General features: G+C 41.8%; 1 protein-coding gene across 1 annotated transcript; it reads right to left on the minus strand.

Moving 5' to 3' along the window:
- Nucleotides 1-7,759: 7,759 nt before the first annotated feature.
- Nucleotides 7,760-25,883, minus strand: thpo (thrombopoietin). The gene is made up of 5 exons (XM_088914513.1): nucleotides 25,652-25,883; nucleotides 16,894-17,027; nucleotides 13,190-13,276; nucleotides 11,588-11,752; nucleotides 7,760-9,216 (listed from the first exon to the last, which is right to left on the minus strand). The coding sequence occupies exons 1-5, from the start codon at nucleotides 25,662-25,664 to the stop codon at nucleotides 9,052-9,054; spliced, it is 564 nt and encodes a 187-aa protein (XP_088770639.1). The 5' UTR covers nucleotides 25,665-25,883; the 3' UTR covers nucleotides 7,760-9,051.
- Between the last annotated feature and the right edge of the window lie 1,223 nt (nucleotides 25,884-27,106).

Below are 27,106 nucleotides of genomic sequence, written 5' to 3' on the forward strand. Positions count from 1 at the left end.
ATACAAAACGCCTTGTGGCTATTTGTTTTTACTTAAAACTGCACAGAATAATCTGTTGTACTGTGTAGTGCAAATACATTAAGGTAGCCTTTACATTATGTAGTGTAACGCATACGGCCACCATTGCAGGTTGTTCGAATGCGTTACAGTACGTTAAAATAGCTGTGTAATGGATGACAACCAGTGTACTTGGGGGTGTTTAGTGAATACAGTTTCGAAAAATCTTACAACTAGTTCAAGTTGGGTGTTTTTATTGCCGTACACGTCTGGCTGAAAAACTGAAACTAAACTCCCCCGGCCATCGCCTAATCCACAGATGTCACGTGACAGGGCTGGGAAGTTGCAATGAAAGGGTGGATTCCCAGCACACACAAGGACGGACAGAGGGCTGTTTATTACTCATCCGACCTCTATAAGCGTAACAGGACAAGTTCCTGTTACAGAGGGCGACGATACCTCATTGAAACCCTGAGCATCACATTGCTGAGGTTGTTTGGAAGGAGAAGGATAAGTGGTGGGCAGCCGAAGAAGAAGTTCAGTCAGTTTCAAATGATGTGCTTCAGTATTGCAGAATTTGTACACTTACGGAATGATGTAGCACAAACATCCAATGTTTAGGGATGATTTCTATACTGATGCAATGTACTGTACATGGTCATGGAATGGTGAAATCAATTAAAAAAGTCACTATGTGTCTTCTTTGAAGACAAAAATTAACCATATACACAATGTTAGGCATCAAGGAAATTCATTTGAACACTTACATGTATTTTTTCATATTTATTTGCATATTTTTAGTTGTTTATATGTATTTATATGTTTGTATATATAAAGATGGGAGTTAATAACTTATATTCTGTATGGTTTGTCTGTAATGTTCCATCCTGTGTAAAAGTGTTTCCGATGAGACAATTTGAGAGGCGTTGTATGGGCCACATACTGTAGCAGGCCCTGATGTTAGTGAGGAGTACCTGGTGGTAGCCTGAGAACAATCATGTGATAGAGAAGTTACACACGGACTACAGCAATGTTCCTCCTTTCGATCTGTAAGCTGAACGCCAGATCAGCAGTGTTATCTGCCAGTGAATGACAGGAGTGTAGGTGTTTCCCAAGCAAGATCCTTAGGCTGTTAAGGTCTGACAATCCAGCACTGATCTCAGATTGAAGCAAAAAGTCTGGAGTGGCACTGCTGTGTGGGGCCGAGCATTATCGTGTTACAAGATTAAGAGATTCCATTAACATTGGCTTCGTACCAGGATGTGGAAATGTTGTTATCAGAAAGCCGTGTGGAGAAATTATCACGGACAATAACAACGTTAATTCCACAAGCCAGCATTAGTGACCGTCCACACTGTCAGAATGTACCATTAGCCACTGATGAGCTTTTTGATTCAACCTGAGTCATTAATTCATTATTAAAAGTAAAATACTCGATCAGCATGCTGACAAATCTAGATTTCTCACACAGTAACAGAGTTCAAAGTCTTCTGTGCCCTGAAAAAACGGAAGTTACTTTTTAACTGAAGAACTATGTTACCCGGCTAAACTATGTTGTTTAATGTAATAAAATGTAATGTAAAACATTACATAGTAGTTACACTTCTCAATAAATGATTATCTGTATTTATATGTAATGAACACCTCATCAATACTCTTTTTCTATATTGGAATGGTTAACTTTAAGTATAACAAGGAAGTATCAACAGAAGTGATGTATTTTTAAAAGGTAATTTGAAATGTTTCCAAAATTGAAACCTTACCAATTTAGAGTTCCTTGTTTATACACTCTACATATGTTTGTACATACAGTATATAAAGTATATATAAAGTATAAATAGTAATATATACAGTAGTATGCAGTATACTGTATCTCACTAATAACCTGGACTACAGTAAACACAGCTCCACTAGGAGCCCACACAAATGAAGTTAAAAAGCTGATTCAGAGTTTTGTTTGTTTGTCAGTAATGAAAAGGTCTGCGTTCTTTTTTTAGGGGCGGACAGTGCTACAGCGAACTCTGTTGAAAGAGGTTTCCAAGTCATGGAGGGTTGAGCTGTAAATCACACATCACTGTCACTGGCCTGTGTAGAAGAGCAGACCTACAGGTGTTTATTACATGATAGAATCCTATCTGTCAATACTGGGGCAATCTTACTTTGCAGGAATGATTTCCAAAGTGAGGGAAATGTCCTCATATTGTTCTCTCCCTGAGAGAAGCTGAAAGCTACAAAGTGGCCTGTGACTCACTCTTCCTCCCCTCAGAATCACATGGCTCACTCAACAGAAGTCAAACAGTGTTTTTTTTTTTTTGGTGCTATGAGGGTCAGGTACTCATTAGGTTCCTGGGAGGGCTTCAATCCATAAGACGCAGGCCCGGGCATAGCAGGATCTGTGTAAGACTTTTGTTACATTTTGTATGAAACTGTTATCCATGCAGTTTCTACACCCCCAAACCATGTTTTAGGATGGGATTACGGCCACGCTAAAAAGGAGATTCACATTTATACAGCCTCATAGGGGTCTTACCACATTCTGAACACGCCTCTAAAGTTAAATACTCCTCCAAATTAGATACCCTGAAAGTTTTTTTAAAAAATAATTATTTTAAAGGAACGTTCCTTGTGCAGGGAGTTATAATTTAAACCTGAGCTAAAAACGTTCTGGAAGTATTGATTTATTTTGCATAGCATTTTAGCACATGAGGGGGTGTTTTACAATCTTTGTCCTCATATGTTTTTGTTCTTGTGAGCTTTGCCCACACACTTCCTTTGAGTGCAGCCTCATATGTGGGATGAGGGCTCAGTTAGTGAAGCCTAAATCAGAGGCTGAAAGACAACAGGGCCTGGCGAATTGCTTTGTTGGAGTCTGTAAACTGTTGCTCCCCGAACACATAAAATGCTCGATTTTCTCTCAGTGTATTTTCTAACTGCTTCTTCCAATTCAGGGACACAGAGGAGCCAGAGCCTATCCCATCATGCAGTTGGCTCAAGGCAGGGTACACCATGGACAGGTGACACCAGGGCCAATTTTCCCAGAAGACAATTAGCCTACCAGTATGTTTTTGGACAGTGCCAGGACACCCACGCAAACAAAGGAAGAATATACAAACTCCACAGAGATAGCACCCCAGCTCTGGATTTGAACCCAGGCCCCTTACCACTGGGATGGAGTAATGCTTAGCACTGTGCTGATTTAGATTTGATTTTCTTGCTGCAAAATGCTTTTTATAGAAGAATGCAGTGTCGCTCAGTGCACCATTTTAGTTGGAGTTTGCCCCATGATCTTTATTAATGATTTATCAGTGGGTAAACAGATCTTTTCAAAACCTCCATGAGAACAGTATGTGAATACTCCTACCCTCCTGCACTTGAGGGTAGGAGCCGGGCTGGGATTATGTGTAGAGAGGTTTGAGTATCTGTGGGGAGTCTTAAGTGGACAAGGGATGCACAGTGCTACTTGGTCCATCTCTCCCTATGGTTTTCCCCCAATTCCATTGTTTTCCTTTCACATCTGCCATTAGCCAGTAATTCTCAAAAGGTAATTCAGATGGAACTTATCAAATAAAAAAAAGATAGAAGTGAGTATTATTATTAAAAACTGAATATGCACTCCTCAGCTCTGTTCCTTTCAACTCATGAGAACCAGAGCTGAGGGGCATAGTCAGAAAAGGTTTGGATCTGGTTACAAGGTCATACAAATCCAAAAGGAGGAAGGGTTTTAAATAAAGGGCTGGATATGGAGCTGGAGGTGAAAGCTCTAGGACTGACCCACACCTGTTCTCACCTAGCCTGAACCATCAGTCCGGCAGCAGTGTTACAAATATCCAAGTGTTACAACTATTCATTCAGTCTGTCAAAGAAGACTAGAGAACCAAGGTCACAGGCACTTTTTGTAAAAGAAACATAAGGAGTTCAAAGAAGAGCACCTAGAATAATTCCTGGTCAAAAGCCATACTGTCTTCAGACGTTTTCAAGAAGTGAATCGCTATTGTCATAAACCAAGAAGACTGCAGGGGAATTTCAGAAAAAAATCTAATTCTCTCATAGCAAAGAAAACAAAGGTACTTCGAACTCAAAGAAGTAACAGTAATGTGGGCTACCTACAAGAACCAAAAGGAGATGCAGTATATATAGAATTGGTAGAAGGAAGCACTTCTTTAGACAGATGATTGGATGAATGCAGGCAGCCAGAGAAGCTAGGTTTGACAAAATGTTCTCATTTGTATTTTTTTGTCAGCCATAAAATAAAGCAGCATATCTTAGCAGTTACACAAGTTTGGATCGGGATCAAGGGCCAGACTGGCGCGACGGAAGTTTACTGATCCAACTGTGATATACTGTAACAAGTGTTGGATATGTGAGGAATCTACCATCTTGGCTTAAAACCCAAGCCCAGTGATGTAGCCCTGAGCCAAGCCGAATGACTGTTGATTGAGAAAAGCTGCAGAGTTTGGCACAGCTTGTCATGAGTGAGGCTGGCACTCACAGGGAGCGGGATACCACATGAGGGAAGGGAGCTGGCAGGATAGGCTCTGTGTGTAATTAGCCACTCCTCCGGGGCTAATTAAGAGGCTTAAAAGCTCCAGCAGGGAAGCTTCAATGGGGAGCTGGGCTGCTTAGAGGCCTGTGAGACTCTGTGGGCTACAAGGTAGCTTGAGGAAGATACAGCTTTGGCTGTAGTGAGGGCTATTACAGGTTCTGGACAGGAGGGCTGCGTAGTGGCTGGTTTGCCAAGCCCAGTGGGGATATAGTGTTACGCTGGCAGAGCAAGGGCTGACTGCAGGCATTAGGAGCTCGAGGAGTTGGACATCACTTGGCATACTGGCATGCATATCATGTCCTCACAGAAGAGAGCGAGGAGTGTAGATGGTACAGGCTGAGACCTGATTATTTCCTGTGCCTTAACAGCAGCAGAGGGCCATTTGGGCATTCTCTGACAAAGGGAAAACCGCAAACCAGCTTCTGCTGAGTTAAGGACACACGTGTTTGTAATAGACAGGCAAAACTGGCCAAATAGAAGAGTTAGTACCGAGTTAAAATGAGAAAGAGGTTTGCAGTGAGTCAGAAGAGAAGGGTCAGAGACGAGTCCTAGCGAAGAAAATGCAGAAGAGTTCAAAAGAGGAATGAAACAAGGAAGAGAGAGTGTCGAGTGTAGTGAAGAGCAAGAGCCAGTGCCTGGCAGTGATAAGTTAGCGCTAAGACCACGTGAGATTGACAAGTAGCAATCGAACCAAGTGTGTGAAAAGAGATGTGGGAAGATCTGCAGACATAAGGAGTCCATTCAGTCTTTACTGAGATTAGAACAATGTGAGGGAAGAGAATATGAGAAGGAAGGCCTTGAAACAAGCCACTTAACACGCCATGAAGGTGGAATGTTGGAATTTGGGGATGTAAAGACTGGAGTCATACTGCTAATAAAAACCTGCACTCCCAGGCAGCCCTTTCTACTGGAAGTTAAGCAATCCCTGTCCAGACAAGGGTCTGTTGCATCAACCTCTGCAGGAAGCAGCTATGCCAGCAGCTGAGATTGACGTCAAGCACTACCTCTGTACAAATGCAATCTGACATCTTCCTAATTTATGTCTAACGTGTACAGTATACAGTACCAGATCAAATAGTGTGTATGACAGTATCAGATTCATGCAGAAATCATTGTTCTCTGACATTTTCTGTAGATGTGGTGATTGCTGAGGTGAAAGCCCAGGGTTGCACAGAGCTGGAAGAGGACATGGAGGATGACTAATGGACGGGTTCAGAGGTGTTCTATTAGACCATATAATGCACAGGGGGTGAATGGACATTGTCCAGACGGTTCTCAGCAAGAGAGATGAAAGGAGCAGTCTGTGGAACCCCTCTACTCAATGTACATACCCTACTTCAGGAGGCAGAGACAGTAACGTCTGGTTAGATAGATCTAACAGAGACTGGATCATTGGATCTATCGCTGTGGCTAAGGTCACTTCAGAGGTAGAGTCCAGTCGTGCTAGTAAGGTAGCAGAGGAGGAGATTTACCCAGAGATGTTGAAAGCAGTAGACAAATTTGGGGTGTTGTGGTTGACATGCCTTTTCAGTGTTGTATGGAAGCAAAGTACAATACTTCTGCGATGGCAGACTGGTGTTGGTGATGCCCTAGCTTAAGAAAGGGCACATGAGATAGTGTAGGGAGATCACACTCTTCAGCTTTCCTAGTACAACCTCCTGTACAACCAGACTGCTGGAGAAGAGACTCTGTTAGTTGAAACTTCCATTCCATGGGAAAATGCAGATTCTATCCTGGTTAAGGAACAATAAACAAGCTCCTTGCACTTTCACATACAGTATATTGGAACAGTCTTTGATAGTCCTTTCTACCTATATTCTATAAACCAGGTTAAGGTAAATGACTTACAGTAAATCTTCAAGAAGTCTTAATGGAGATTATAAGAGTTTAGAAGTGTAATCTCTGCTATTTGCCAATAAAGGTGTCCTTCGTGCCACATCTGACGCTGACAGGCACTCAAAAGGTTTGCTGAGAAAACTTGGGTGTATTTGGAACAAGAGTCAGAATCTCCAAATCAATGGGCATGTTCCTCTCCCAGAAAAAGTTAATTGCTCACTCCATCTGAAGGGGGAGCAGCTACCCTCAGTGGAAAAGTAAAAGCATCTTGGGAAGTTATTCACAACTGAAGTGGGTGTACAATGCTGACCTATGGACAGGTGTGTTGTCTACAGTGTTGTGGGCACAGAATCAGCAGTGGATTAGTGGGAGTTCTGTTCCCAGAGGAAGATTTTGGTTTCCACATCTCTCTTCATTTCCATCCTCTGCATCCTATGACTACAGGTACAAGCCGCAGAGATGGGTTTCCTTTGCAATGTTTTAGGGCTTCATATCCTTCAGAAATCCAGCTACAGTATCTGAGAGAGATTTGGAGTTGAATTGTTACTCCTCCTGATTGAGATCACGTGAAGTGATTCAGACCACTGACAAGAATCCCCAGAGGCATTCTGAGGAGCTCTGCCTGTAACGTTCCACTGTGTGGAGACCCCGAGGCTGAGGCAGGATATACTGGAGGGACTATGTCTCTCAGCTTGCCTGGAAAGACTGGGGAGTCACCCAAGAGCTAGAGTCTGTTTCAGAGATAAATAGGATGTCTGGTCCTTCTTACTCAGTATGCTGCAGCAGTGACCTTCACCAAGACTAGAGGACAGATGGGTAGATATTACAGCTGAATGATGGCAGGCGTTAAGAGTTTAAGTTCTGTACAGAATACAGTTAATTCCTAATTCCTCCACTTTTCTAGCATGAAACAATGCTCTTCTGAAAGGCCCCATTGCTATGCTTTTCAGATGTACAGATCTTCTGCCTGCAAATTGTTTCCAGTATGTGGCCCTACAGTAGTTCAGGAAAGCTATGGGATGACATAATGAAGTAGTGCATTATTTATTGTTCTAAATTGGTAGTGTTGATGTAGTTGTAACCAAAACTAATATTACCAGAATGTGAAGGGCTGTTTCATTTTATCCCAGCCCCATGCAACTGTAATGGTACTGCAATGGCTTATAGCTTTAAGAAACATGACAAAGATTACATTGAGTCCACAAGGGCAGTGGAAAAAAGCATATGATAATAGTGTGACCATCACTGCCTTCCTCCAGCAAAATTCCACAGTCCAGCAGCTTGTTCCAAGTTAACTTTTCACTAGGTTTGTCCCCTCAAGTGTTTGTGAAGGAGTATTCACAAAGGAAATGAACATTGTGAGGTCAGTGGCAAAGTTCAGGGTGAAAGAACTTATATTTATTTAACATTCAATGCTTAAGACGTTTTGTGCAGCTGTTTTGCTGCTACTCCTAGTTATACAGTATGTAGTTTAATAGTGTCATGTGTTACATACATTTAATTTCTAAATTTCACACAATTGTACACAGTTGTAACATTTTATTAGATATATTTTACAAATATGTATGTAGGGGGAGGGAAGTGTGTGAAAACAATTCACATATTAAATAAGGCATACAAATATTTCCAAAACACATATATACATATGTACACAATATTCATGGAATCACACTTATAAAAAGCTTTACTGTATTTACAAGGCTTTCACTCCTTTCATACAACAGACTTCTTTCTGTGCTTTTCAGACAAACATGGACTGCAGGAAGCATTTTTCACTCTTCAGATTCACTCTGCAAAGATGAGCTAAAAATCATTGATCAGCAGGAGTTTCGACTTTAACTTTTGAATTTAAGTTTTGAAGTTATTTTAGCTATGAAATGAAGTAAAACATACACTCACTGGCCACAATATTAGCCATTCCTAGTCCAATAAACAGGCTTTCAGCAGTGGGCAATGAACAATTTTAGGAGCCCATGATAAATTTCCATCACTGTCCATGGCCTGAGCAGTCCCCAGATCTCAGTCCTATCAAAAAAAAAAGAGGTACATGCTAATCCTACACAGGATTTCAACTCACTGCTGAGGAAGATCCTGCTAGAAAATGGCATGAGATTGGGCCGCAGCTATTCCATATCTGTGGAACAGATCACACATCCAGAGCAAGCTGGTAGTACTGCCCATGTCGGCCCAACACATTGTTCAGTGGTCTTTCACAATATTTTGCCTAATAGGTAAATCCGGTGTACAGGGAGTTGTTTTCCCTTCCACACCAGTGAACCAGTTCATTTCTCCTCATAAAAAGTTAAATAGCAAATGCAGGCTCTTACAGCTGTTGACAGTTTCATGCAGTCATCACCTCAGGTTAATTCTACCTTTCATTGTTTTCTGCAATGTTCTTCAGAGGGGCACCTCCAAATTCTATATCCCAGGCCCAGCCCTATGCCATTTTCCCTGTGCGCTGTGTCTGCTGTGGGTTCCCGTTTTCCTTCTAATTCACAGGCAGAGGGCGCCATTTTGTCATGAATGAAGCAAGCTTATCCTCGGTCAACTGCTCCAAGCTGTTTGCTTCTTAATCTCTGAAAAGACACGCATACAGCTGGCTTGGCGAAGGTACAGGACTGGGTTGCTGCACTCGTCCTCAGGGTCTAAGTCACACGAGCCTGAGTGTCAGCGTGTCAGTTAGGAGGGTCATCCGCTCTGTCCTCGCAGATGTCCTCGGCCAGCTCTTCAACAAACCTCTCCATCTTCCCCCTGACAAGCAAGCTGTATTGTGTGAGGACGTCCTGCAGGTCCTGGGTCTTCCTGATGCAAGTCCCTCCGTCCTGCTGCACTGTTTCAACCTGTGGTCAAACGAAACCATTAATGTCAGTGTTACAGCACCTCATGTTGTCCAGCTCAAAGCCACTACTATGTATCCAAGTACGTTTCAGAGTTGTTCTTATTGCTTAGTTAGTTTGAGGGTTGAAACCCTGCAACTGAAATCCTTAGATATGCTCTGATAAGCCTGAACTACATAGTAGTTTAACCAAAAGGACTGTGAGATGTTAACTTAGTACGCTTTCAAAAGATTTAGTCGTACCCCAGACAAGGAAATGGTCTGTAACTTCAGTATAAACTTAATCACCCAGCTGTGGGTCAGCAGACTTTAAGCTTCATTTTCTCTGTTCATGTCCACGTTGTTGGTAGAGCAAGGTCCAAGCACTGAGGAGCAGGAGGGCAAAGGGTAAGAGGAGCAAGTCTTTATGCGCATGCTGTTCTTCTTAAAGACAAGAGAGTGTAACGAGCAGGGAGAAGACAGGAAAAGGGGTCAAAACTGGGGTAGACAGATGATGAAAGGGAGGGGAAGCTGGGGTAAAGGGGCAGAAGAGTGCTGGCAATGGCACTGAAACACTGTAAAGCTCCCCTGTATTATCACTGCTCGAATATGAACATGATCGGGAGTGGAACCCACATGCAGGGCAGAGCAAGAAAGCAGCAGGCAGGAGTAGCAAACAGAAAGCACTATCCAGAGTCGTGGTCAGAAACAAAGCAAAGTTTGTACCGAGTAGCGCAAAGCGCAAAGGGGAAAATCCGGGAGGCGAGTTCAGAACAAAACAAGGTCAAGATTTCAGAAAGCTACCTGAAGCAGAGAACTCAAGCCTGGAGACTAGGACTTTGAGGTTTGAAGCAAGACTTTAAAACACAGACCAGTAAACTCTCAAGGCAGCTCTTAAATAGTCTGTTCCTTATGAGAGGGACATTGGTTGCAAAGAGAGCAAAGGTGGAACAGACTTCCTGTTTGAGCCTGTAGTCACGGCAACCAGCTGATAAACAGGTGAGTAGTGGCTACGCCGGTTGCCATGGTAATGCTAGCGCATTGAGCGCTGAACTCCTGAAAGTACAGTCAGTGGGTAGTCACTTGTTGCTGGTAGTCTGCCAGACAGGACAGAGGCCAAAAACTTCAACAGTGAAATAACTGAAATAAATCATTTTTACAGTTTGGTAAAACCAATTCCTAGAGTCTCCCAGAGGAAGGCAGCACTTTGTTTACAGGTTTAATGTGATGTGTTCAGAGAGATTCTATGCCTTATCTCCCTTTTTGCTATTTATACACTTTTTTGCACTATTTTTGAAATCTCAGCTGGTAGAAAAAAATACTTGGCAACAGGTTGATTCAGACTACTGGTATGTTTTGTTTTAGTTATTTTGTTGTGAATTCTACCGGAAAAGGTGGTGCCAAATATTTCTTTATAATCGAAGGCACTGAGACACTGATGCTTTCATTATGCAAAAGTGAGAATATTCTTGCTCACTGTTGCCATAGACTCTCTGATTATTAAGACGCTGTGATAAGTGCTTGTTTTCTCCATGTGTGCGACTGCACTGGTGAGTTCAGGTTCTCTCTGTCTGTTGTCTGCGAGCGAGCATCCTGTTATGCTGCTGTCAAGCAGGAACAGCCAAGTGTGGTCAGGAGATAAGAAAGGGATCCTTGCAGGGTCACAGCTGGAATAGTGGAACAGGAAGTGGGGTACTCCACAGCAATGAGCCCATGGCTCTGTGGATACAGCAGTGTGTGTAGAGCTACACAGCAGAGGGAATGTGTACTGTATTTCAGGGCTCCAAAGTGTTTGAAGGTACCAGTGTATTTGAGTCTGGCAGCATGTTTATGATTGTTCCAGTGTGTAAATGAGTGTGACAGGTTTTCTTTGTATTTTTGATTGTGACAGTGCGTATGACAGTGTAACAGTGTGTATGACAGTGTGACAGTGTGACAGTGTGTGGGTCAGTGTGACAGTGTGTATGACAGTGTGACAGTGTGACAGTGTGTGGGTCAGTGTGACAGTGTGTATGACAGTGTGACGGTGTGTATGACAGTGTAACAGTGTGGATCAGTGTAACAGTGTGTATGACAGTGTGACAGTGTGTGGGTCAGTGTAACAGTGTGTGTGACAGTGTAACAGTGTGTGGGTCAGTGTGACAGTGTGTAAAACAGTGTAACAGTGTGGGTCAGTGAGATAATGTGTGAGTCAGTGTGACAGTGTTGATGTGCTTGTGAGTGTGGGTGAGATTGAGAGTGCGGTGAGGGTGAGATTGAGAGTAGGGTGAGGGTGAGATTGAGAGTGCGTGTGCTGGGCACTGGTTTTGCCTTGGTGTCGCCAGCATGAGGACTCAGGGCACAGAGTGGCAATGAAGGAGGCGTGCGTATCGAGACGAGTGATTTTGAGCCCTCACCGGCACCTGCAGAGTTTTCAGGATAAGGAGGTGGTTGGTGATGCTGTGAGAGAGCCGCTGCAGCAGGGAGGACAGGCAGTCTGACTGGGTGTCATTCTGCGCCTTCCTCATGGCCTCTAGCAGCACGGCCAGCGCAGAAACAATCTCGCTCCTCTTCACCTGCTTCTGCGAGCACAAACAACAAACACCAGATTAACCCCCATGAGGAGTCTGGGTATTTCTCAGACAGTTACTTATTTCTGCTGCTGGAGCCTAATGACTTTACCCTAGCTGAGCCAGACCAACAAAAAACCTGAGCTTTTTCCTGTCCTGTGGCAATGTGACAGTTTATGGGGGTAGTATGGTGGTTCTAGCTGAAGAAACTAATAGTAGAATTACATTTAAATAATTGCTCCTTGTAATAGGTGCTGAGTTAGTACTATTTTTGTTAGGTGGTAATAGTAGGGTAGAGTATATAGCCAAATTATACCTGGGTCTTTTATTATGTCTTAAACCACACCAAAAAAATGTTTGAAAGCAAATAATCTCTTCAGAGGAGAAAGAGAGGGTGATTTGATTCACCACCACAATGTTGTTTTAATTTGTTCGCTTTTTTTTTGTTCTGTGTCCTTTTACTTTTTAAATCTTAAAGGTCCAGTGCATAAACAGTCAGTTTTGTTCCAGCTCTGTATGTCTGGTGAGAATTTAGAGACTATATGAGATTTTAGGTGTAAGGCAATAAGCCTGGCTTTCCCCAGTACAATCAAGAGGATACAGACTCCCTTCACAGGTCAGAGGTTTGGTGTAAAGGGTTTGCCTGGACTGTGGAGGTCGGGTGGAAGTAGGGGGTCCGGACTGGGGCCATTCAGACTCTAGACAGAGAGAGAACTGTGCCTCTGACCATTCCTGTTCCTCTATTCCTCTATCCAATGAGGAATGAGGAAAAATAAAAATGATGCTAAAACATGGAGTACTTTTATTTTAGAACTTTAAAGAGAATTTTCATTAAACTTATATTTCAACTGATGCGTATTGACGGAGGGCTGCTCTGCCCAGATCTTTAACAACGGATGTGTGAAACAAAACCAGCCATGTTTTGCTGCTGTACACCTTTGACCTTAGACCTATGATGGCACCTGTTCCCCCTCATTATAAAAACCCACCTGTTTGTGTCTCCTTGTGTCTTCTGTATTTCAAACAAAGGCGATCAGATTCTGTGAATTGTTAAATGATTTAGTGTTCTGGGTACGTGACACTGATACAGTATATCTGAAGATGAAGATAAGTGACGCTCATTTTTCACGGTAGAGCCAAAGCAGTGGAGTATTGTTATGCTATTATTGAACCAAACGGGGATTATCAATTTGGTTTGGCACATTGCACCAAGCATTAACCCAGAAAACAGTTCAAACATTCAATCTGTCATCATACCGCCTTTAAACTATGGGAAGATCTTGTTTGAATTTTTGTCTCCTTCTAGAATTCATTTCTATTCACAGCCTATTTATTTGGAATAAGGCAAGTCTGTGTAGGGCAGGAAGACTGAATTATTTCAGTGTTGTCAGCTCTGACGCCCTTTCTCCACAGTGCCTTGCCTAGTTCTGGGGAGCTCATAGAACTTACTGTTTTCTTCTTCCAGGCCTCCATGTTGAGTCCCACAAAAGGCAGGCAGACCTGACTGGGCAGGAGAGCCGAACCACTGCACCCACTCTGCGAAAACGACACACAAGCAGAGAATCAGCATACCAGCCGAACCAGGACACAGATATAGTGTTAGAAAAAAAAGAAAAGAGCACTTGTATATGGTGCATTTTTACTGTTTTTATTAAATTAATTTAGTTTTTTCAGTTTCCCGATTAATATGTGACCCAAATATGCAGATTCTGTCCCTAAAGTAGTATTGGTCAGTGATTCACATGCTAAATTTGAAGAAGTTAAATCATTCATTTTATTTCATGGTCCACACAGTATGCCTTGCAGTTGGCTATGCATTGCTGCCATGCTCTCAGTGCAGGGGCCTTGGGTTCAATTCTTCAGGTATTATCTGTGTGGAGTTTTGTATGTTCTCTCGGTGTTTGTGTGGGGTTTAGTTTCCTCCTACAGTTCAAAAGTATTCTACTAGGTTAATTGGCTTCTGAGAAAATTGTCCCTGATGCGAGTGTGAGTGTGTTTGTGTCTGTGGTCCTGCCAGGTGTATCCTGCCTTGTGTCCAATGTGTGGCTCCTCTGTGACCCTGCACTGGATTAAGCAGTCAAAAAATGGATGGATGTGTGAAACTCCCATTGTCTTTCAGGATCTAGATTCCTACAGACAGACCACTCACACTAACAGACATTTGCCTACATTCTCATATCCACTTCCATTCTTGCAGATGAATACTTGGCCCTGTCCTCAGCTTCAAGGGCAACAGTGAGACCTACACAGGTGTCGGTCCAAGAGGCACATGTGGTGGTACTAAGATGGCGTGCTGGCATACTATGCACAAATTAGGCTGTATTGACCCTTAGCACACAGTGGGAAACCCCAAGTGTATTCCGTCAACCACAGGAAACTGTCAGGAACTACAGTGGAGACCTAAAAAGTAAATAAGAGGTAGTAGACATTGCTACAGTATGTGAATTAGAAACTCGAACATTGAGTAATGATCAAGTTAAGGCATTACCAAAGGGCCAGTTATGGTTTCCTAGAAATTGGTGAAGTGACTCAAAAAGAACTGTTCAAGAAGAGCTTTTAACAGATTTAGTATCTCCCTCAGAAACAGTCCCTTGCTTTCTGATGTAACTAGGTAATGATTCATAAAGACAAATATCCTGCACCATGTAAAGACAAAGCTCTTTCTCACCAATTCAAGATGAATTGAAGAAAAAAGTCTAGCATCACATTAGCAATATTGGATGATTGGAATTGTAGGAATTGTTCTGTGGTTTCAAAGAAAGCAAATACTGTATACAGAAGTAGTTCAGGTGGGTAGCAAAAAAAATTGATTGAACAAAGTAGTACTTCTGTATACAGCAAAGAAACAAGTCATAGGTTTATTCCATGCTGAAAAAAAGAAGAAAGAGAACACAACGTTTTGGCCTCTCACACCTGAAGAAGGCCCCACGGCCGAAACGTAGTGTTCTCTTTCTTCTTTTTTTCAGCATGGAATAAACCTATGACTTGTTCCTTTGCTGTATACAGAAGTACTACTTTGTTCAAAAAATGAGGCCTAATACAATTCCTACTGTGAAATATGATCACCGATTAATATATCAATCTAACTTAGAAAGTTACATATGTTTCAGTATTTGTGGAGGAAGAAAGTGGACCCATAGATCTTTATATAGCAGTAGAGGGCTATCCAGTTAATTGGATCGACTGATCTGATTAGAAAGTTACTAGACCGTGACCTTTGAACTCCCCTTAGGGTCAAATGCAAGATTGCCTTAAAATACTTAGAGAGTGCAGATAGTTACTATATGGCATAAGAACCAATAAACACGCTCTCTGCGTATTTATTTTATCAAGCCTGCAAAGGGACAGTATTAAGAACATTTTCAGATACCATGGTATTTATTCTTGAACAAAGACTAAAGGAGACCATGTGTGGGCTTGATTCCAATACTCAGAGGTACTGATGCATTGATGCAAAATGACAATACAATGGACTTCTACAAGATTAACAGTGAAAAATGAACCAGAGAATACAGGAGGGGACTATTTAAAGGGACCATTATAGACTATTGTTTGTCATTATTCATGAGTTCTTAGAATATTTCAAATAGAAACCAACCAATTACTGTGCCAGACTGGATTACAAAGGCCATTATTAGACTAATGCAAACCAGTAAGAAGAGCCAGTCTTGAGCCAACTGCTAGCCAATTCAGACGGCCATTGCTGGAATCATCCAAAATGCAGATGATGCCTGTCCACCTTTGGCAGGAAGTTAAACTGATTCAGTCAAATAGGCCCACCAGCCGTGTCTCAGTAGTGGTCTGCTGGTATGTCAACACTGGCAATGTATTGCCCCATTCCAGACTTGTTGACAGGGAAATTGACAAATGTTAAACTAAGCCATGTGTTTTTTCAATACAGTATTAAAACTTTAGAATTGGTTTTCATTCTTACTTGGTAGTTCAGTGTAATAATCTCCATTGATTTATTTCAGTGACAAGTAGGCAGAACATTTTTAGAATTTAGCTCAAATAAAGAAATAAGCTGTGTTGGGATTCTGATATCTTACACAACTGGTAAGTTTTAAGCTTAAAATATCTGAAACATTGTTATTTACTCATTGTATTCTGTTAATATATACTGTTCATTAAACTATACTTCCTTATTAAGCACAAATCCATTTTCCAGGTCTATGGTGGCAGGGGAGCTGAATCCTATCTAATAATGATAATGTTGCTTTATTGGCCCTATACAAGTTCTTGCATTAGGAATTCATCTTTTCACCTACCCCAGCTTACACTCTCCATGAGACACAGACAGGGAGAGAAGCTTGCGGTCAGAGCGCAGGGTCAGCCATTGTACAACACCCCTGGAGCAGTTGGGGTTAAGGGCCTTGCTCAGGGGCCCAATGGAGTAGGATTCCTCTGTGAGCTGCGGGATTTGAACCAGCAACCTTCCAGTCACAGGCACAGAGCCTTAGCCACAGAGCCACCGCTCTGCCCAATAGGGTGGGCACAATGCAGGCTACACTCTAGACAGGAGGTATCCTGCCCATTGCAGAGTGGACACACAGACACAGACACAGACACACAGCAGGGCCAATTTTCCCAGAAGACTAACCTACCAGTAAGTCTGTGGAGAAACCAGAGCACCCAGCACAAATGCACACGAAAAATGGAGAACACACAGACAGCACCCCAGGTCTGGAACTGAACCAGGGCCCCAGAGCTGGGAAGCAGCAATGCTAACCGCTGCACCACCATGCCACCCACCTTATCAATCATATCGTTATGACATTTATTCACTACCGATTCTTTCCCACACATAGTAAAACATCTGGCTCAATTGACCGAGCTCAGCAGGGGATGCCAAAATTGATGTTGGATTTTTAAGCAGGTCCAATTTGCTATATTCCGACTGAGATATTTTTCTATTACATTTTTTGGTTTTCCTCAAGCAGAACCATAGAATTACTATTCCTTTAACCCTCCTACTGCAACATGCCTGTACCTATGTTAGTATTATGTTAAACTGTGATTCCTGTTCCAGCAAAACACATTGTACCTCATGGTGGCTGCTGTCTAAGAGCAGAAAATTAAAACAAAATGACTGATTGGCAGAATAATAGTCATCTCAGCTCACAGCACTGACAGACCCAGTGTGCCCTTCTTACCATATCCCTTCTGATGTCGTTCAGCTTCTGAAACAGCTGCTGTCGCGCCTGTTCGCTGCACACAAAGTTAATGGGGCTGGTCTGTATGTCTCGCACTTCGACAGCAATCACACAGAGTAACGGGAGCAGGAATCCTGCAGGAAAACAGAACCACTCAGTGTTCAGAAGTCAAAAAGCAAAACCCCTTTCATAGACACTCCAGAAGACTGTTGAAGACCCTGACATGGGATGTGGATTTGTGTGTATGTGGATTGACAGCAGACCTTTCCTTCGGAATCCCTGGGCACTGAAACTTGTATGTAATTAGGTGTCTGAGTGCTTTTGTTCTGCTGGAAATTTTACTGGAACATAAAGCTATTCAGTGAATACATGATTGGTAATTGTTGCAATGAAGACTAATTGAGTCAGCAATAATTGAGCTACTGGGCCCCTAAATTGTGGAATGACCTCCCAAAACATTTAAGAGATGTCCCTATGGTCTCATTAAATCAAGGCTCAAGAACTGTTTCTTTACTCTGTTTTTCTTAGCCTAAAATTTAATAGGGTTATTGATGTTCAGAGCTTTGTGCCAGTAAGCATGAGGGTTGTTATCTATCACTGATACAAGAACTGAAATTGTGATTTCTCTAAACCACAGGGCCTGTTTTTCTAAACTTCTTAAAAACTTTCAATGAGTAGAATCATATTTTATTGCACAAAGTTTCTTCATTTTTTTTTCTACGGACAATGACAACTTTTGAAAGAATATTAAATAGGGGGAAAGGTTTCAAAGAAATGTACTTAACATTCAATTAACAGGTGTATAACGGCCTTTCAACTCACCTTGCTTATTTGGGAGGCCTTTTGGAAATACTAAATGAAGTTAGTAAGTTATACAGGAGGTAATGCAGCAGGGGGTGTATAAAAGCCAGGTGGCAGTCTTCTCACCATTAAAAATGTAAAGATCACTTTGTATGTGTGCAAGGTGCTATTAAGACAAAATGTAAATTACTACAATTTTATCGAGCAGTTTTGTCTTGTGAGACGTTTTTAATCAATCATATTAAGACAAGAAACAACAAAGACTGTAGTGTATACTCGGTTTAAGCAATAGATGGATTTAAATTTGTCATAGATGAATCAACTGCCCTGTCATCACACAGAGAACTGTTCTTACACCCAGTGAAGTGTCCTATTACTGCCCAATGAACTGTCCTGTCATCACCCAGTGACCTGTCCTGTCTGCCCAGTGAGCTGCCCTGTCATCACACGGTGAACTGTCCTGTTATCACCCTTTGTAAACCTTAAAGCTATACTCAAAGTTAGGATACTCCAACATATAGCAAGTTGTTCTAATGTGACTCATATGAGTTTCAAAGCATGCGTAAACCCTCCTTTTCCTAACTAAAGGCTAAAACGACATGGTTACATTCTGACTTTCCTTTATCCAAAATGTACAGTAGGCTTTGTTTACATGCAGTCCTGTTCAGATACAACTAGGAACATGTGAGTTATTATTTTATATGATGGCTATAGCTTTGACTGCCGGTTCACTGCAAAGCTTCTGCCTGAGGTTCTGTCCTGACGGCCAGTGCCATGTTTGACTAACTCATAACAGGTCAGGCTTCCAGCGCAGCTGTGTTGATTCCATCAGTCACACAGAAATACGCCTGTGGCCTTCAGTTTTTTCTTGACAGCGTGGGAGGAGGTGAACTGCACTTTTGCTTCTGTGCACCCGTACAAAGTTTTCCACGTCCAGCTAAAATCCTTATTTAAAATCCAAACTTGAATATCCCATGGACAATTCTCTTTCCCACACCTGCTTTAGGAACATGGCTCATTCACTACAGATGGTAAAGTTTCCGTATTAGCAGCTGGTAGGAGGCCACTGTACACGAAACCACACAGGATTTGGAGTTAGCTGAGGTGAGCGAGCGAGAGTTACACTGTTGCTGGTCAGCAAAAAACATCTGTGAAACTGCAGCCCACGTGTAGGTTTTCATATTGGTTACCAAAAATAGATATTAATGACTAGGATGGATTTAATACCTGATCTACAGGTTCACAGCTAGTTCTCCTGAACAACCAGTTTTTCCTTTTAGCAAGAAGTAATGTGGAGAACCAGCAGTGTGCTGAAAGCAGCTGAGACATGGGCTCTGATCTCCTAGTGTGGAATAGAAATTCGAACTTTAAAAACATTTTAAAAAGTAAGAGGAGTCTCTAGAGGCAAGTAAGGGGCTTCAGAATTGTAACCACAAGTTTTTCCCTGTTTTTGTTATACGGGGTGTCAGGCTGGGTTATATGTTTTTCTTTTCCTCTTCTGTAGATGGTATGGGCCAAAGGAAGCACCAGTAAGCAAAGATTCTCCTACTTTTTGTGTAACAGACTGTAAGCTACTACTTGCCTGAGAGGCCTCAGCTGCCAGTTACGACCCTGATAAGTGATAAGTGGCAGCTGCAGTTTTCTCTATATAAATATGATGCTCTCTTTGGTAGGCGTGTGAGGATCAAGCTACTAGGAAGATGCACATTGGGTCTTTATGGGAGAGCCCACAGTGGTAAATGCTGACCACTTTGGAAGGTAACAGACTCACTGGAAGATAGCTCTGATGAGTCAGCAGAAAAGGAAGACAAACAAACCTGCTAAAAAGCACAAACTTCCAGATTCAGAGACAGCTTCTTCCCACAAGATGTCAGATTACTGAACTCTGCCCCGACCACTGGCTCACACTGATGTTTTAAGTTGTATGTTATTTAACTTGTTGTTGAAGCCGCTGCTGTTCTGTTGATGTTTTTGGTGATTTCTTTGATGTCTTTGTATTGAGGCATTCATACATTTAATTGAACTTGTTTATATGACAATAAACTAAACTGGACCGAACTGAAGTAAAAGAAGCCGTGTGGAGGAACAGCTCAAGAAAGACATTTTAGTTTAGAACTATGAAAGGGCACCACAGCACAGATTGTTTGACTAAGCCCAATGTATGCTGTACCCCCTCACATTCCGATCTTTCAAAACTAAAGGATTCAATTTGAACTAACCATTCACGTCACTCGACGAGCAGAATAACATTTTAACAAGACAGGGTGGAACAGGGCAGGATGTGTTAGTAAAGAATCTAAAATACTTAACATACTTAACACACTTCAAATCAGTTATTATACACTTCCTGCCATTCTGCCTTGTGTTTAAATTCCTAAATGCATTTACCACATGATAAAGATCTCACATACTTTGTGCTGCAGAAGTTGGGTTAACACTAGTTCACTAATTAATTCTAGTCAGTAGATGTAAAGGTACCAGCAGTTTATCAGTTGCTTCCTAGGAACGGTGTAGCAAAGCATAGCTCCTACTGTAGGTATTTGGGTTCTATATTATGCAATATTTCAGAAACATGTTTATCTTTTGGAAATTACTTGAAAAATGTGAGATTGTTCTTTTACATCATATTATGTAATTAGTGGAAAGCTAGAAAACATGCTTTGATCTGATTTTAAGATCTTTGAATAGCATGGTCATACTGTATATATAGTACTGACGCACAGTGAAAACAGATTCATAGTTCAGAAGCCAAAGCAGTGCTCCACACTTCTGCTAGACACGTTTGGGCTGTGACAATGCCAGCTCGAAGACAAGGAATAGGAGAGGACAAGGATAGCGTGATTTCCCCATAACTATCACCGCTAGTATGTCACCTGTTTTTGTAAAATAAAAAACATTTTAAGTGAACTGTCTTTCAAAATCCCTCCATGATCCTAGCTCTTTTTTCCCCCTCTCAGTGAAGGATGCCAATCCTTTTCATAGATTGCTCTTCACATTGTCCTGCTCACAAATCCCTAAATCACTGTATTCACTAGAATATAGAAATGCAACCCAATTAACTCAGGGTCACCTAAAACTTCATGATTACTGGTCACTGTTCTTTTTAACCAGGAACTAGTGTAGACATTAAAAACAACACTTAGCTTTGCAGTTACTCTTCACAACCGGTAACACTACTCAACACTATTCCAGCTGGTCCTTTTTACCAAGAGACACATCTTTTACCAACACAGCAGTCAGTTTGTTGTGCTCTCTCACATCTATGAGACAGGGAGCCTGGTGATGAGGCCCAGGGAGTGCACGGGACTTAATCTGTACCATCTAAACCCCTCTCCTAGCTGTGGGAGAAGATAAGATACTACCTTGCTAAACAATGTCTCACACCTCAACATTAATTCCTCCAGTCAGCCCCATGACATCAACAGCACACTTCAACACCTGGACCTGAACAACAAACTACACCCTGGAACCATTTCCTCCTCAATTATACTGCACTGATCAAATGAGCTGACATGTACATACTGTACATGTGTTTTGATCATGCTACTGTATAGATACAGGTATTCATCATTGTCTTTGAAAGATTAAAATATCATTGGGGGTTTGTATTAGAGTTTTATTACTAACATCTAATTAATCTACAGCAGAGTATGGTTGTCACATTTATGTCACTAAATTAACATGTTTTAAACAGATTTTGCATTTAATTCATTGACATTATGTATATAATTTAGGGTGTTACCAATTTTGTGTTAAATTATTTTATTTACAATAGAAACAGTCTCATGCCCAATAAAAGACCTTAAGAGTCAGTGGTGACATGAACATGGCCTGAGAACACATAGCTGCAGAAAAGGACTCAATTGCACATACACATATAGTACTTTCACCACATCTTCATAGGGTCATTGCTGCATTTAGAGTCACATGATGTCCCTTGGCCAGTGAGCCATTCCTTCACTTTCAGCTGATTATGGATTCCATTACTGAAATTCCACGTTTAAGGATCATTCTTCTTTAGGCCAACCAGATGAAAATCTGATAATGCAAGACCAGGAACAGACCAGCTTTTCACCCTTTCAACAGTCACATGCACTATTTTCAGGAAGAATCTCTTCCTCCAGGACATGAAGACAGCACAAAACACTACAGGAATCTCCAGCTCTGGTCCCAGAGAGCCTGGTGGCATCGGGTTTTAGATGTAACCTAGGTTTTAAAAATCTGGAACCATTTTTAATGTGATTAATTAAAACGGAGATTTGAAAACTAAGTAAGAAATCATTTGGCTTTTAGGAATCCATGATTTAGGGAAACCTACAAGACTAACTAGGTAGGTGTCACAGATGTCGGAAGGGACGAACCGTGGAATGGCAGGAGAGCGAAAAAGACCCTATCCATAGCGGCGACACGGGGGTTAGCCCGGGCTCAGCTGTTCAGGAAATGCCGTATAGAAACCTATGCCCTCAGGCCATGGACAGGAGCGACCTGGTGCTAGGCGGGTCTCAGGACATCCGAACCTCAATGCTGAGCGAGGAGCAGAGCAGAAACTGGTGGTAAATAGGCTACAAAAGAAGACACACCAGAAAGACATGAATAATCACAGGGAACTAGGAACAGGACAGAAGTAGAACGCCCTCTAAGTGTACTGGGTGTGACAGTAGGAGTTCCCCAGGTGTTTTTGTTCTCTAGTGTGATTGCCTTAGCTACGCTGAGAAAAGAGGACCTTATGGGACACACATGACAACATGTCCAATGTGGCCCACCCAACAGAGCTGATGGAAGATCATAGTTTTGATGCTTGTGGTGCCTGCTTGGTGAATGCACTGATGCTGGTCCATCCCTCCTCCCACCTAAGATGTAAAACTTTGTGCAAATGGCATTGGTAATGCAATTTCCAGACCTCTAAATTGTATTGTGTGTGCCTCATGTTTCAGCCTCATGCAGGAAGGAAGGATGTCTGCAGAGTAGACCATCAGTTTGGGTTTACTTTTGATGTCCACTTCCTCAAAACGCCAGGTTCCTCAGGTGGCAAAAGGCTACAGATTTCAGGCAATGCTGGATTTTTTTGCCAATATCAACCTTCAATGACAGACAGCTCCTGAGGTATGGAAAACACTCTCATACTTTAGACAACCATTATGAATCTGAATAGTTGGCATTTGTAGTTTGCTGATAAATAGTAAATCCCATCTTTTCCTAAGTCTCAATAAAAATGATGGCAATTGTATGGAGATGCAGATTTAAATCCAGGTAAAGGTCCACTTCTTGCCTTCTGTTAAAGCACATTCTGCAGTCTCATTAGCATAGTGGAGTTCAATGGCTAAATTCAGGGTGGTTTTACTTTTGGAGCTGAGTCATTGGAGATTAAATAATTTAACATCCATTTGACGAGAAAACTGAATTCAGGCACGGGGCTTGTCTGCAATCTAATAGACCATGGCATTCAGAAACATTAAAAGTAGAACTGTAGAATATCTTTTTTGACTCCTGTCCAGACTTCAAAGGACTCTATAAAAGATCCATTAGTGAAAATTACTGCATGGATGTCAACGAAGCTGGTGAATAATGCAAATACATTTTGAATGACATGCGCATTTAGAGGATCTTCCAGAGTGCATCATGATCCAAAGGGTTAAACACCTGTTCTGCCCATTAATTTTCTGAAAATAAAAAAAAATGTTTATTGCGTTCGTATCTTGAGGCTCTGAGCCCACACTGATATTCTGGGATTAGTTGTGTAGCAATAGGAATGAAGCAGTTCAGGAGAAGTCTTGTAATGATCTTGTCCAGGATGGGACAGGAGAGAGAGCCCTGCAGGTTGAGATCCTGTTCTTTTTAGAAACCTCTCAGGTCAATTAGCTACAAGCAGACAATTGAGCTACCTGGGATGAACAACCGCCTCCTATGTATTACTGGTACAACATTGCCAATGCATCTAATAATTATAGCCTGCCACTTCTTAATGATCAACTTCATTGAGCTCAAGAGGATATCCAGTTTTTCAAATTCTCGTACATTTTTCCTGATCTCTGCTTTCCTACAACTTTATCCCTCAGTTGCTTTGAAAGCTTCATGGTCCTCATGGTGGAACCTTTGCTTAAAATTGATTCAATTCACTTTTATTGCACACAGAGACCACTCAACAAAAGGCTCATTGATCCAATTTTGTGCACAAAAATCTTACCACAAAAAAGGGTTTGAATACTTATGTAATCATGACTCTAACTTTACTGTTTCATATAAACTATTTCTTTGTTTTGTTTTGGGTTTTTTTGCTGTGAACACATGAAGTAGGTCCTGTATGTAAGAAATGAAAATAATGTTATTTTGTAGCGTACTCTAAAGGGTATGTCACAGAGTAGTATTAGTTAAAAGTGTAATGTATGTTTTAGGTTTTCAGGAAAGTAGTTGGAATGCTTGAAATATGTAGGTTGTTTTAGTAGTTAAAATACCACCCTCTTTAACTTCAATGTGCCTCTGCAGAAAGTCCCAGGGATTCTTGTCTGGAGAACACAAAGGCTAGCTGTTACCCAAGTGTCCTGTTAAACAACTGGAAATCACTAGCGCATACAGTATGCAACCTGCCCCATTCTTTTCCCTGAGGAATGACATTCATTTGGAAAGAACTCGTGATGGTGTGAATGTTTGGCCAGTTTTCATTAGGAGGTGCAGGGAAGCAAAAGGTGTCTGTCTCTTGCTCCCCATTCCAAGCCCTACTGTGCCTGGCATTGAGAAAATCTGTTCTTTTGATTATATGAGTCTTTTCTTCCTTGATCTATTTTATTAAACAAAACGGTTTGCAGTTTCAGTCAGTGTTTGGGGCTACCTCACTCACAATAATGTTTAAATCAATCCTGTTTGTTTGCTCTGTGGGGTAAAGGACTCTGTCCGTTCAGTAACTGGAGAGAAAGGATTCCGTAGAGGCAACCACAAGTGCAATCCCCAGTGTGAATCCTTCTAGTCACAAGCCCCCCATCTCCTTTCGCTCATTTTCTCTTTTACTTGTCTTGATTTCTTAACTAGTGATTGTGGCTTGCTTGTCCAGTCCCCCTTATGTGGCTACTGGAGTGCTCTGGGATGAGCCTGACTGGATGACAGTGCAGAACAGTGCAGCCTTACATATAAGAGGAGAGCCACTTCTTCAACTACTGCTGCAGGCATCTGAGCGACATGTGGCCCTTGTTCTGCACAGCAAGTCACAAAGCAGAGAGAAACTGCTTCACCAGCAGAAGTAAGGGAAAACTTTAGGGGCTTTAGGGAATTAGAATGTACAAACCCACATACAGTTCTATGTACCCATGCCCTTATGAAAAAAAAAATTAAAAACATCCTCTGCAGCATTTTCTTTTGGAGCCCTTCACCCGTTTCATTTATATTAAAGGTCTGTTGATCTTCCTGTCCTTGATGCATTGCAGTGAAATTGTTCAGGTGACTCTATAACTTTGACCTGTGTGTGTGCATCTATATAATTCAAGAGTATTATCATAAGAGTAAACAGTATTATGCAGTTTACTTCTTATTTTAAAAAAATGCTGTCTTAAACTGTGTCTAGATGTCGATATCCCCTTTTCAGCGCTTACTGTATACTGATTCAATTTAGCCAGCAATATTAACGAATAACCAATATCCATCCAAGATCCCGTTATTAAGCTTTTTTTCGGAACTGTTCTTATTATTACTGCCGAAAGACACTGCGCTTTCTTAACCAATGCAGTGTGCTTACATTACCACCGCCACCTCGCGCCGGTCTCGCCTAAATCCTGCGTGTGAAACCATTCCTGCGTGCTTTCACTTTCAGCTCCTTCATTGCTGTAATTACACTTTACTATAAATCATCACATTACTTGTAGAAATCCGTGTAACTCAAGGGACATCGGGTATTACGTTACTAGCCTACTTTTACCCCGTGAAACTACAGAAAGTAATAGCGGAGAAGCAAAAGAGGTCCCGTACTCACTGCTTAACTCCATAACCCGTCCTCTCGCGCAAGGGGTACGCTCACAGTGGCTTGGTGCCCATCTTCTCCTCGATTGTCGTCCATTTAAACCTCCGGGGACGCGTAGAGAGAAATCCAGTCCAGAGTGCTGAGCGCGATTCGTCCAGAGTTGCCTGTATCTTGTATCCGATGTTTTTCAGCGGCTGGTCATCCTCGTCATTGACGTGCCTGCTGTCTTTCTTGAGATTGTTAACGAAGAGGAAAAGGACGCGGCGATCTTATCGATGCGCAAATTAAGCCTCAACTTTCCTGTTGTGTGACATTCCCTCTTAGCTCCGAGACCTACAGTAGCTGTTACCTGCACTGACGATCGGAGGTGTGATGATGATGAAAATCATTGTTTTATGAGTGGCAGAGTGTAGACTGACAAGATAGAATGAAGCGAGTGGCAGGCGAGTAGCTGACTTTTAATTTATTGGCCTATATAAAGAACTGCAGGCTACAGCAGCCCATGGATCCGATTTCACTTGTTGGAGAGGAAAAAAAACTGACTTTTTTCCCAGGTTAATATTTTACTTTTTAAATCTGCAAACGTGCGTTTTAAAGTAGGATTAATCGATCGAGTGGAGGTGTTCTGTCCAAACCTCTTTGCTGACTGGGGTACACAGGGAGCTCTGGCCGGCCCTTTTTTTATATATTAGCATTTGACAAGTAGTGTATCCCGTTCAATCTCTTTAATCACGCCCACGACTATATTCTGGCTCCATTTCAGCTTTGTAGAGTGACTAACAATTAAAAATATTAGTGAAACTGTATTTCAGGTTAAACTGACATACAGTGGTGTGAAAAAGTGTTTGCCCCCTTCCTGATTTCTTATTTTTTTGCATGTTTGTCACACTGAAATGTTTCAGATCATCAAACAAATTGAAATATTAGACAAAGATAACACAAGTAAACACAAAATGCAGTTTTTAAATGAAGGTTTTTATTATTAAGGGAAAAAAAATCCAAACCTACATGGCCCTTTGTGAAAAAGTGATTTCCCCCTAAACCTAATAACTGGTTGGGCCACCCTTAGCAGCAACAACTGCAATGAAGCGTTTGCGAAAACTGGCAATGAGTCTTTTACAGTGCTGTGGAGGAATTTTGGCCTACTCATCTTTGCAGAATTGTTTTAATTCAGCCACATTGGAGGGTTTTTGAGACTTAACCGCTTTTTTAAGGTCATGCCACAACATCTCAATCGGATTCAGGTCAGGACTTTGACTAGGCCACTCCAAAGTCTTCATTTTGTTTTTCTTAAGCCATTCAGAGGTGGACTTGCTGGTGTGTTTTGGATCATTGTCCTGCTGCAGAACCCAAGTGCGCTTCAGCTTGAGGTCATGAACAGATGGGCGGACATTCTCCTTCAGGAGTTTTTGGTAGACAGCAGAATTCATGGTTCCATTTACCACAGCAAGTCTTCCAGGTCCTGAA

This window comes from Atractosteus spatula, chromosome 4, assembly GCF_055471065.1.
Source record: "Atractosteus spatula isolate fAtrSpa1 chromosome 4, fAtrSpa1.hap1, whole genome shotgun sequence".
In the NCBI taxonomy this organism is placed as follows: domain Eukaryota; kingdom Metazoa; phylum Chordata; class Actinopteri; order Semionotiformes; family Lepisosteidae; genus Atractosteus; species Atractosteus spatula.